The sequence below is a fragment of the Protopterus annectens genome, chromosome 11.part0 (assembly GCF_019279795.1).
Source record: "Protopterus annectens isolate FY-2018-M chromosome 11.part0, PAN1.0, whole genome shotgun sequence".
In the NCBI taxonomy this organism is placed as follows: domain Eukaryota; kingdom Metazoa; phylum Chordata; order Ceratodontiformes; family Protopteridae; genus Protopterus; species Protopterus annectens.
In genome coordinates, this window is record NC_056745.1 from 703125237 (window position 1) to 703138913 (window position 13677).

Consider the following 13677-nt stretch of genomic DNA (forward strand, 5'->3'; position numbering starts at 1 on the left):
TTCACCCTTATCATCCTTCAGCAAACCTGTGATGGATGTCATCTTGGAGGTAAGGAGACCTAGTACTAGAAAATCTTATGCTGACAAATGGAAAAGTTTATGTGCCTGGAACCAATCTCTAGGGATGAGCACAGCAGTGCCCACTTTACCTCAGATTTTACAATACTTAACTGAGATGCTTCAAAAGGGCCTGTCTTTTTCCTCCATTAAAATCCACACCTCAGCTATTTCAGCACACTATAACACGAAACCACCCCTCTTCTCTCATCCTCTGCTCAAGCAGTATCTCAGAGGGGCAAAAAACTTGAGACCACCCAGGAGAGCTCCTACCCCTGCCTGGGACCTTAACTTTGTTTTGGAGAAACTCACTCTACCTCCTTTCGAGCCAGCTGCTACTGCAGACTTAAAATTTCTTTCTTGGAAGACAGCCTTCCTTTTAGCAATCACTTCAGCTAGAAGGATATCTGAATTACAGGTCCTTATGGCAGTGGAACCTTTCATCATCTTTCATGCGGACAGGGTATCTCTCAGGACCAATCCATCCTTCATGCCCAAGGTGGTTTCCAGTGTGGCTCTTAATCAGTCCATTCATTTGCCAATCTTCTTTCCCAATCCACAGAACAAAGGGGAACGATTCTGCATTCCTTGGATGTGCACAGACAACTAAGATTCTACTTGGACAGGACTAAATCTCGAAGAAAATCTGACCAACTGCTGGTAGCATTTGCTGCAGGGGCAGAGGGGAAGGCTATTTTAAAACAAACCATTTCTAAATGGATAAGCCATTATATTCATTTCTGCTATAAGCACCATGGAAAACCTATCTCCCATGGGATCAGATCTCACTCCACCAGGGCTGCATCTACTTCTGCAGCCTTTCTCAGAGGTGCTCCTACCAGGGATATCCTAGAAGCTGCTGCCTGGAGTTCTGTACATACTTTCACCAAGCATTACCATTTACCAATTTTCTCTAAATCCAGAGCTGGTTTTGCTACTGCTGTCGTGCAGGGCCTTATAGCTGGTCCTAATTTTATCTAAAGTCCTCCTCCCATCTTTAGCTTTGGGAATCTACCCAAATGTAATGACTGCAACAGTGAAACATGAAGAATATAGTACAGTTGTGAACACTTACCATAAATGTAGATGTTCGAGTGTATTCACTGTTGCAGTCCTGGTTACCCTCCTTCCAGCCCCCTAGTTTTTCTGACTATAGCTCTACTTTCCTTTACTATGCTTAAAAGCCTTTTTGGTGTATTTGCTTTTGGTTGGAGGTATACTTTTGTGTTTTTCTGTTTATTTGTTCCCCATTAGGGGGGCACCTGGCATTTGGGGCAAGAAAAACTGATGTAATGACGTTGGCTGCATGTTTTATACCCCTGACGACCTGACGTCATGGAAGAAGGGACAACATCCAATGCAGGACCCAAGACTTTGTTAATCAGGCCCACTGAGGCAACCTGCCAGCAGATTACCCAAATGTAATGACTGCAACAGTGAATACACTCGAACATCTACATTTATGGTAAGTGTACACAATTGTACTTTGTCAAAAGTAGATAGAGAATTAAACGGAAATGCTTTTGTGCACTGTGCAGCACTCAGCATGTTAGCTGTATCCTAAGCCAACATTGATGTCTTCTCAATCCTGTCTTTAACTTAATCACATTTAATTTTGAAATGATGAAAGCTTTCAGCCTGTGAATTTCTTTCTGTAGAGGTTTCTTATGGCAGAATGTATCTTTGTGGATTGGGGATATAATGGCTTTTGCTACAGCGTGTGCAATCTTATTGTTGCGCAAACATTGAGTTCCTTGGTCAACTGTCTGTGATTCAGTTCTTTTTTCTTCTGAAGGCATGGGAAGTGCTGGTTCTGTTACTTGCAGTTTGCATATGTGAATAGTTAGCACCTTCTCCCTAGTCACACAGGAAATCCATGGCACCATCTGGGGATCCTGACTTTACAGAGATACTCTCAGTTCAGTCTTTACCAAGGTGTCTGTACAGTTGACCAAGTGCAGAATGAACAAATTTAAATTCGGTTGATATTTCTTCCTTGATTTTCAACTCGCCAATCACTGTTCCCTTAGGAAATCACTGCCAATGTAATTTATATTTGTTTACTAGCAATAATTCAACATGCTTCAATTTTACCTTGTTTCTGAATTTTTTTGTGTAGAGTTAGGGTATGTAAATAAAGGGTGATTTGGGGGATAATGATGGCTTGCCCCCAGTAAAAATGCTTTTTTATTTGTTTCATGGAGATGATGCCTTGAAAGTCTGTTTTATGGGGTTGAGGCTGGAAGAAGTGTCTCATGAAAACTGCAAGTAATAATCAGTAGGGACACCAAATGCAATATTCAGCTTAGGCATGTCCCAGATTTTCTGTGAAAATGGATTAATAACCCCCTCCCACCACAATCATAATCAGTAATTCTAGCTTTATAAAGAAAGTGAGCTGAATAAGTAAATGTGTCTGCTGTTTCTGTTATGCTGTCTGAAATGTTCTCAGCTAGTCTTTGAGTAACAGTGGTTTACTAAAAGAACGGGAGACATGGGGGTAACTGTGTCTGAGTAAAATACTTTAAATAATAGTTTGCTAAAGCTTCATCTCTAAAGAGTTCATGAGAAGTGATGACTCCCTACCACTGACAAAGAAATTAATCAGTTAATCAGTGTTTTTTACATGAAGGAACAAGGTTGCAAAAATTTGATTTAATAACTAATCTTTTTTTTCATAGATGTGATGCCATCCATTCAGCAGCTATCTATAAAGTCCAGCACTGAGTCAGACAATGAAGAAATCTGTTTGTACCACATCACTAAATTCTGTAGCTTTAAAGGTAGGTTATTGGCATGTATTTTTCAAGAAAGGAATTGCTTTAGTTTTTAAACTGCATAATGCTAATGACCACACTTTGATTTTCTGCTAACCTTTACTCAGGCTCATTGTTGCATGTGATTCAGTGTCAGTTTTTCTGTTGTACTATACTTAGGACATCCTCATAAAGGATTATTGCCATATGTGATTCCGTACATCTTTTTTTAATTGTATTTTACTTAGGACAGCCTCGTAACTAGTTAGATGGCTTTTGAAATTATTCATTGTCCTTCTGATAACCATACATACGGGGAAATGTCCCACTTGTTTAGTGAAGTAATGTTTTCTAATATGTTGTGTGAGCAGCATATAATTGAAAACTTTACTGAAAAAAATCTGAATATTTTTTCAGAACAGTTCAGTTTAATCCCTCTTGCGTATTGTCATATATATTTGCACGTCTGTTGTATATCTACCCTAATGTGGAATACATTAATTATACTCAGTTTATGACTGATATTCTATTTTGGCTTTTTCCCCCTGTCTAACCAGTGATCTTAATAATATCAGTGTTATTATCCAACTGTAACTGAGCATAGTTCTGCTGAATCAACCCAGGATTTTTGCTTGCTTTCACATTTATTTTTGTGTTAAGTAGGACCATTTTAACTGCATTAAATATTATTGCATTACTTTTTCTTAACAATGTTTGTGATAGACTCTGTTTATGGATATCTCTACCTAATCTGTGCCACTTGTCACACTTGGCTTCGAATTTATTTTACTGGATTATTTCACACTATATTAGAGCCTTCATGTCATTCTCTTTATTGTTCGCCCCCCTTTTAGTACTCTTTCTCATGTTGAATCTAGTACATTCTGCATGTAAACTCACCTTGCTCTGGGTGTTTTATATTTTTCAGAGCTTTCTTTTTCTCCCACACAGCTTACCTCAGTACCTATCCTTGACTGTCTGGTCTCCCTACACCTCCTGACTTCCCTGGACTAGCTCTGAATTAGGGTTGGGGCCAGCAAGGAGATTGAGGCATCCTGTGACCCCATCATTCTACTGTTGTGACTATTTTTTTCATTAACTTCACCTTCCCTTCATGCGTCCAGTAAAACCTTGAGAGTGTAACATACAATTGATGTCAGTGCTGAATCATCCCTCACTTGCAGAAGGGGCCGATGTTATCAGGATACCCCACCCACCTTCAGGCATCACTTTGTGGTTGTTTCCCTGGTCTCCTCCAGGAAAATGAAACTGTGATGTATTCCCTCTGTGCACCTCTCCCTCCCTCCTCTTCCCTGGATGGGCACAACCATGTTCCTTTGTCAGCACCTCAGATGGCTGAGCTACTAATCTGGGCTGTGGTCAGGACTTTATCCCTCTGCACCCTAGTGCTGCCGTCTACCTACTAGTCATTGCCTTCTTGAGTAATGCCCTTCTTGGAGCACTCAGACTGCTGAGTCTTGGCTTTAACTCCAGGTAATTTAGTACCACACAAAATGTAGCTTTTTTTTTTTTTTCATTAGGAGCAGTGACCATCATTTCAGTGTCTTTTGCATATTGAAAAAACAAAAACAAGCTTCAGTGACACCCCAAAGACTTGTTAGATGGAAAAGTACTTTTGCCACAGTAATAATCGTTGAGAAAACAGACTGTCATGATGAAGAATTTGGTTTCATTCAGTAAGATTGGTTTTGTCCAGTAATGTTTTTATTTATTTATTTTAGTTTATTTACCGGGTCAGAAGACTAATACAAGGACCCTTTTCAGTCACGAGACGGGCCCAAAGGCAGAAACAAACATGACACATACCATCACAGTAAAAATTTGTAACAAATGGGCATATTATATACAAGAATACATGCAGATATGTGTTGAATAAAGCATGAACATGTATGCACCTGCATAGTTAAGAGCATGAATTTGTAAACTATAGTTTTAGTGTACACTACAAATGCATTTACAGGAGATGCAGAAGATGAAACAACAATATTTATATAATGCAGATGGAACCAATATAGTAAGTAAAGTTGCTAGGCTAATTACAGAAGGCTGTTTACATAGTTGGTGCAGGGTACTAATAACAGCAGCTTGAGTAACTGGATGAGACATGGGGCTGTGCATCAGTTATGAGTGAACAGCATGACTGCCAATGATGATGCATCCCATGAAACTCACTCAAGTTATGTTTAGACGAGGGTTTGATAATTTTTCAAAGTGACGTATGTTGTTAAGGCAGTACTGAAACATACACTGTAATTTTTCAATAAAATATACATTTGCATTAATCTGTATAAAAGGGGATAGACATATTCATCTAGGATCATTGACATTTGAGCTCATTCCATAATTTTCAAGAATAATATTATATAAAAGTGCATTGAATTGTTACTTTTTTCAGCCTTTTCTGTAGCCAGGGCCAAAGTATACATCCACTACATTTATAATTGAAGGTGCATAGTGGTAATCTGGTTAAACTTGTCTTGGGCAGAGATAACGTTTATGAGTCTGGAAGAGTACTTGCAACTTAAGAGTAAAGTCACTGCCTGAAAAGGGGTAAGACATTGTAATGGGTCTTGGATAGTTTGGCAAATCACACTTCACCAAACAGATGCTCCAGTGAAAACTTTGCAGCTAATGTAATCTTATCAGAGACTGACATTTTGTTGAAAAAAAAATACTTTGGATCTTTGGTAACGTTACAGTAAAGGGAATATAGGATGCAAATTTACATAAGAACATTTAAATGCTGTGGTTTGGACCCTCTGTTATGATTTTAAAGGTGCCTTGTTTAATTTTGAGAGATAAAAGTTGTTAGATATGGTACTTGGCTTTCAGTGTTAAGGATTCTGAAATTTTAGCATTGTTGTAATAATACAAAATACCAAACGGAACCGCAAACCAGTCCAGTAAATGCTACGTTACTAATCAAAATAGTAAAACTAGGTATCTTATTCAATAAAATGAATAGTTTAACAGAATTTTTGAAGTTTACTATCAATAGCTCTAAGCAGAGGATAGATTTCTTGGATATATATATATAGAAAGGCTATCAAGTGGATTATTTAATACTGGGGTCTACCATAAACCATGCCATTTCAACACATTATTAATGAGATCTAGTATGCATCCTACCTTTGTGTTTAGAAATATTGTGAAAGGTCAAGGCATGAGGGTATCCAGATTGAATCCCTTAGATGGAGATTTTTCTGTTGAACTTGATATCTTGAGATCTAAATTCCTAGATAGAGGATATAAGAGTTCCGAAATAGATAAACACTTTGAGACAGTGACTAATTTACGTGATGGTACTGCAGCACCTTATTTTGGGCCCCCATTACCCAATAATCATTCAGAGGGATATAATACTATCAACTTTGTTAAAATTCCAGCCTTTTATACCAGTGACAACCAGGAACTTAGAGATATTATGAACAAGAATTGGTCTATTTTACAGCTAGATGGTAACATTAAGAAGATTGTTGGTGAACAACCTTGCTTCTTATATAGGAATAAAAGGAACCTGAAGAGATTCTTATGTTACCCTAGAGATTATCAAGTTGTCCACGAGGATGTATCCACCAGACCTTGTGGGCAATGTAATTTTTGCTCACATATAGACACCAATAAGCGTTTCTTTCACCCTGATCTGAGAAGAGAATTTATTTTATCAGCCAAGGCAGATTGTATGACGGTACATCTAGTCTATTTAGCAGTATGCCAGGTTTGCACCTCCTTTTATGTTGGAAAAATGAATAGAGCCTTTAAGGAGAGGATTCGTGAACATCTATATCATATAAGGAAGCATTCAGAGCATAATGCTCTGGCCAAACACATTACACAGCATGACATTAGTCATCAGTTCCTGTTTAGAGCTCTTGAAGTAATAATACCTAGTATGAGAAGTGGTGACATCAGAAATCATACTGAGGACAGGGAGAATGAGTGGATCATCCGTTTAAGGGCTGATAGGGGACATGGGCTAAATGAAAGGGCTTCGATTAAGCCCAAGTTGAGAAAGCGGTGACACATTAAATAGATGTATCAGTTAGGGTTCCCTTGTTTGTGTTATATATATATCATATATACATATATATATATATTTTATATATATTTTTTATATATGTTATTTGTATTTTGAATGTATCATACATCTATTTCATCAATATATATATATATATATATATATATATATAGATATAGATGTATAGATTCTTATAAAGAATTCACCTGTATGTTTTTTATATGCAGTTATACTTTTAAATATGTTCTTATAGGAAGATATTGACTTCCGTTTTAAATGAGATCAAGTGTATGTCTTTAAAACGTTGATTGATGTTTGAACATGATTGGCTTTTAGATTTTTGAATTTGTATTTAAATGTTTTGAGTCATGAAGCACAAAGTATATGGATCTGAAGAAGCTTGATTAGCGAAAGCGCTTATCTTACGTTGGAATCTGTGCTCAATAAATTTCGAAGGATATATTACATCAGTGTATTTGCCTGCTGTTGCTCCACTTCTATACACTTTTTTAGTTTTATTGTTGTAATAATGTTAAGGAATGTGAAAAATGGATTGTTTACCAGTTACACACTAAGAAGGGCCATTCCTATATTAAATGTTATGCAAATAGTTTATTAAACAATTCAAGATAAATACAGAATCTGACGTAAAATTAAAATAATGACAACAAACAATTGGCTGAGAAAAGCATGATAGAATGTAACACGTGCACGTTTTGTTAACCGTCAAACCAAGGAAAATAACATAAGAGGGAGAAACCAAACGTTTATACCAGAAGTGTGTATGATGAAGATGAGAATTTTCATGGTGTAAAAAATTCCCTAGTGAACAAAAAAGGAGATAACATGATCAAAACAAAAACAACAAAATACAAACAAACAAAAAAGAATACATAAGCACTCGTATGTATTAAAACTATAAATAGGAACAATACTGTTTTAAGCATTTACTTTGATAAAGTAATTTAAAAAATTGCTTTTTTGTTTTGGAAGAGGTAGGAGATGATCCACGTGCAAGTGATCTGGGTAATCAGAGACTCTTGAGTTATTTTGACAAATACGGTTGAATGCAAATAACCTGGGTTAAGTGGTTATTTAAATATTAAATGCAGTCTTAAAACCTGTTACACTTACAAAAAATTTAATATTAAATGTAGGGTTTGATAACATTTCCCTTATGCATTCATCCTTTTTGTATATGATAACAGCATATTTTATTTACTGTTGGTACAATGTGTTTTAATTATATAGGTTTGGGTTAATGGCGTGTACAGTTTCTGATCCCTAGTATTCACAATCTTGTCCAATCCAACACTAATTGCAGTTCCATGCATGACAAGCCCCAAGACTCATTAGCAATGCATGCTGCGAGGTGTGTGTGAAGTGCAGCCCCTCATTACAACCACACTAGAGACCCACAGGAAGATCATGTTAGATCAACCCATGACCACAGCAAAGCAAGAACAGCTGTTGTAAACACTGATGGAGAATGAGCCCCTGTGGTAGATGATGTGAGGTTATGCACACAGTTAGTAGTACTGATGTGCTGTTCTTTTACTTAAACTGAGGGATACAGATATGCAGAAGAATGTCTTGCTGAGGGAAGTCTGCTTTGGGGTGAGAGTAGAGGAGGTACAAAGGCCATGGAGAGAAGACTGCAAAGATGGTGATAGTCAGGGAACAGAAGACAGTGGAGATGGGGATATGAAACATATACGCAGATATGAGTTTGAATTTCTTGAACTTAGAAAATGTGAAACACACACAGGATAGGGAGGACAGAGAAAAGTAACAAGATTTACCATCCTACACCAGTCCTGACCTTATCAAAGTCTGATTAGTGCACATGTATTATAATGCAAATGTCATAAATAAAGCACCTACTGAACCCTGAAAGGATGTGAACCATGTACTTTTTTAGTTCCACTGTTGCAAGCACTTACTTTACAAGGTGAGCCATAGAAGCAGTCAAACAAAATGCTATCAGGGAAGCTCATAGCAGATGATTGTTACTCATTCACAGACTGAAAGCAAAAAAAAACATGCCTGAGGAGATTTGAACAAGAAACATTTTGTAACAAGTGTCTAACAAGCAGTGTGTTAGCAAGGTGAACCATAGAAGCATTCAAAGAGAATGGTATCTGGGAAGCTCATAGCAAATGCTTGTATTACATTCAGAGACTAGAAGCAGAAAAGAATATAGGCCTCAGGAGATTTGAACTCACTCCCCCCTTCAGTAATATGCTACCAAAACCATTCCCCTCTTCAGTGATGTGCTACCAAAACAATGCAATAAAAAAGACAGCCATAAAAGCAGTCATAGTAGTGGATGTCAGTAATCACATATTAGGTGAGAGTGAAAAACAAATATACAGTCCTGAGGGGAGATGAACCATCCAATTGGTGGAATAACAATCTACAAATCACTTAATCAACAAACTGAACCATGTTAGTAGTGAGACTAATGCCACCTGCTTTACACTATTTCATAATTGTCAATTGCACAAAGCCAATACATGTAGGACATGGCATGGATTGGACTTCACTTTTGCTATACAATGAGCAGTGACACTTCTCATGGGTTGTAAATGGGCATGGACGGTGCTCATCTCAACTCATTGCACATACTGCAACCACAAATAGGAAAGTGATATATATATATATATATATATATATATATATATATATATATATATTGAGCATGTGTGTGGTGCGTTTATCTGTTTTTCTATGACCAAATTAAAGATTGGAAATGGGATTATTGGAAAGAGATGAAAAGGAGAAACAAGCAGAGGGCAGAACAGAAGGTGAACAAATAAGGAATGTGCAGGATGGAGGTGGGGTAAGAGGCAGATACTTTTTTTGCGGGGGAAGTACCCTTTTTTATGAAATGTTGGAGAAGGAAGTAAGGGAATTAAGAGGGTGGTAAGAGAGTTAAATTAGGGAACAAGGAAAGACACACATGATGGATACATTATGGAGCAACACAATGAGAAAGTGGGAACATAATGGTGAAGGAGACATCAGAAAAACAAAGGTAGGAAAATGGTGAGAGGAGGACTGTAAAACCAACAGGAGTGGGCATGGACACAAAAGCGAGAGGAACAACAGGTTGGGAGATAGGACTGGGTGTCTGCTGTTGCAGTATCTGCCAGCTGAGACCCAGTGGGAGATTACCTGTCACCTTGCCTACTGTCACCATTGGGCCCTGGCTCAAAAGGTAGAGGTAATGCTGGTCAGGGACATTCCTCAAGTAGTCACCAGAACAGGGTTTCTTTGTGGCCAATTCAGGCATCCAACCTCCTGTCCATTATACCCACCCTGCCCTCCTTTCTCCCCACAAGCTCTGCCAGCTCCTGACTGGTGACAAGAATGTTACCTCCACTTGTACTGCAACAGCTGGGTACAACTGTATCCGTTTATGGTGCAGGGCTGCCTGAAGCTTATGGTGCAAGGAGGTGTGGAGGCAACTGTACAGGCTGGAACCCAAATGTGCTGGGTGCTTCCACTAGTGGTAGTAATGCTGCTGCTGCTGCCATGTGTAGGGGGCCAACAGCTCTTGCCAGTGGGATGGATGCAGGTTAGAAAGGATAGCATAAAAGAAGTTGGGGATGAGAAATTCAAACACAGTGAAAAATGCATTTTTAACTATGTTAATGATACACTTAAACATAATATACATTCAAAACACATAACTTCACATGAATTGCATAAGTCAGCTTGCCTTTTTAGAATGTAAGCATATGTGTGTGTGTGTGTGTGTGTGTGTGTGTGTGTGTGTGTGTGTGTGTGTGTGTGTGTGTGTGCGTGCGTGCGTGCGTGCGCGAGCACGCGCAAGGAAGAGACCTAAACCAACAGGCATCTGCACATGGCAGTCTGTCCGATTCAAGATTAATAGTAGGAACTATTTATGCAGAGCAATGGTTGCCTGTGGTAAGAGGTACAATTTGATGTCTGAGAATACTGTACATATACAAAGTACACCTGCTTCTCAGAAAATGCATGTTTCAATTACATTTAATAGTGAAAAGAAACAAATTTGTATTTTGCATTGTAAAATGTCCACCAAAGTACTAAAAATTATCTTACATAAAATGACACACATACTGCTGCAGTGATATTAGTGAGGCAGAAAAATATGTACAAAATAGTTTTCATGCAAGCACAAATATAGTGTTGGGGGTTGGAACCCACTGGCATCCTCACAATGTGAAAACAAAAGACTTAACATCATGAGCCACTTGTCCACTTATACTGGAAGAGGCATTCAGAAACTCTCTTCTAACACTGCATGGTGACACTGTTAACTTTGAGCTACAATAGTACTGACAGCTGTGGAATTGGTGTAGAATGTTGCTATTAGAAGCAAAGCATTTTATGAAAGTATATATACTCACCCCAGTGCTCTCTTAGGTGCTTCAGTCTGTTACTGTGCAACTACCTATTTTTTGCAATCTCTTCAAGTGCTAGAGACACAAAAAGGGGATTCAGTGGCAGAATATCTTAATATCTATAATAATTAATACTTAAAGTACAGAGGGTGACTGCACCTTAATTTCTTCTTTCCATCAGCAATGTAGGTCAGGATTGCAACACCTCATGTCACTGTAATGGTGAGGGCACTGATCCCAAGTAGATTGGATGGCAGTAGCTTGGGTGACAGCCTTGCTTCTGCTTTGTACTGGGGCCTGGTATAGCAGGAGCCTCCAGCTGTACTGCTTACGGATGATGCCCAAAAAAATCTTGGGCTCCTCCTTACAGCACATCTTGCTCTAAAAGGATAACTAACCTCTCCATCACTGACCTTGATGTCCCACCTAGAAGATTCCCAGTGAAACATGGTACACTGCTGATGCTCAGAACAGTTCTTGCATGTAAAGTCTGCTGTGTATTGAGATGGCAAAGTGAGACAATATGCATACCATATTTTTATTACTCCAATGGCACTTTAAGGTGTAAACCATGCCAGTCTTTCATCTCTGTGTATGCTGCTGAGAATGCATGCTCTACAGTGACTGTATCTGCAGATGATTAAATATGGGATGACATTTCTCTCACCCCTAAAATAATTGGCATCCGGCATGTTTTCAGAGCTGTCTGCAGGTGCTCAGGCATGTGCATGGCAAAAAATCTCTACAGTGTTTACTAGGCATGATCATCACACAAATGGAGCGATTCAGAAACAGTAACAAGGTGATCCGTAATTAATATAATCATCATGGCCCAGAGTGGTGAAACTACATGCTGTAAGTGTAATGAGAAGCCCTGAGCCTCATCACTGTATAGAAGAAAACACTGGTAAAGGGGTTTGAATCCTAATGATAGTGTTTTTGCTGAAGTCTTTCCTTCTGACTGAGATATGTGCTTCACTTTTGTACAATAGTAGCATTTGGCTGCTGTTTACCCTGGTGCCTATAAGGGATATCATGTTGTCAGTACTTTTAAACATATTGACCAAAAGTGTCTTAAGGGGTACATTGCAAGTGTACTGAATGTAGTACACTGCAGGATTGTTAAGGTAGGTGGGAGTTGCACCTCTGAGCTCATATTCAGAGCATTGTTCAATACTATTTACTATTGTGTGCCACAGTGCTATTGTAATAACCATGTGTCCTTCTTCATTTGCACTTCTGTGCTTGTTTTGGCAAGATTATGTGCTCAACACACATACATGCATGATATTTACTTAAAGACTGTGGGTACAGATACCTGTCAGGCACAAATGCAGCATCTTATATGGCCTATAGGATAGGAGTGGTGTAAGGATTTGTAAGGCCTGTGCAAGAAAGAGGCTGTTACTTTCACTGTTTTCCATACCAGTAGAGCTATGTCTTAATAACTGGGCAAGAAGAAAACAAATGCTACATCTAGTGGCCCATCAACATCCAACCACAAGCCAAACTTCACAGCTGCTGAGAACGAGGTGGTCCTACATACCTTCCTTCTCCATGTCCAACAGCTTTTTGCTGTTCATGTCACTGACCACCCCTTCCTTGGCCATGCCTGGGCTGAAACTGTCAGCATATCAGTGAATTGGGTGGTCAGGACAGTAGTTATGACATGATCCACCTCAGGACCACTGATATGATCCATGCTGCCACCCAAAGAGCAGAAGTCAGGAGACAGGAACATAGGTCGACAAGTGGTTGTGCATTGACTGAACCACCTTTTATTGAGATGGAAGAGTCCCTGGCACTTCCACAGAGTGCCACAGTGTGGCACTGCATGTTGGAGCACAGCTGGTACTGCCCCCAGAGAGTTTCAACTGCAGATGGTCCAGCTATGTAGTATTATCTTGTTGTTTGTATTAGTAGCTGCAAGTCGTTCCAAAACTCTTTGTTACTCTAAGATTCATTACATCTGATTTATGGTATGCAGGAACATCAGGGATCCAGGCAGCATGGCTGTCTGCACAAGGTATGACCAGAGGTATTAGTTTTTATCATGTTTATAGTTGTAAGGATATCAATTGCATGTGAAGTTGTGATGCTGAGTCATACTTAACACTAGATATTTTTTGGTTTGGTTTATGTACAGGTGTTTCTTTATCTGCCAGTTGTTTTACATTAAGAAGGTTTGTGGTCTGCATTGTTGTGGCAAGACAGGTAGCTTACATCCTTCTAAGCTGGGAATTGCTGATTGAAGGCTCAGTGTCTGCTATTCTAAAAGTGTATTAGTTCTGGTTTAAGCACTTGGGCTTCAGGCCAGCTATTTTACATTAAGAAGGTTTGTGGTTTGCACTCTTGTGGGAGGAGAGGCTGGATTCTGCTCTTCTGAGTTGGGAATTTCTGGTCACAGGCTTACTGTGCCTGCTTATTTGAACTG

At 38.8% G+C, this 13677-nt stretch overlaps 1 protein-coding gene across 1 annotated transcript in view; it reads left to right on the forward strand.

Moving 5' to 3' along the window:
* The window catches only part of LOC122815565 (protein mono-ADP-ribosyltransferase PARP12-like), an 882722-nt gene that overhangs the window by 350546 nt on the left and 518499 nt on the right, over positions 1-13677 (forward strand). Inside the window, exon 4 of the mRNA XM_044088162.1 lies at positions 2739-2840. Coding sequence (XP_043944097.1) covers positions 2739-2840 — 102 coding nt within the window. The remainder of the gene's footprint in view (positions 1-2738; positions 2841-13677) is intronic.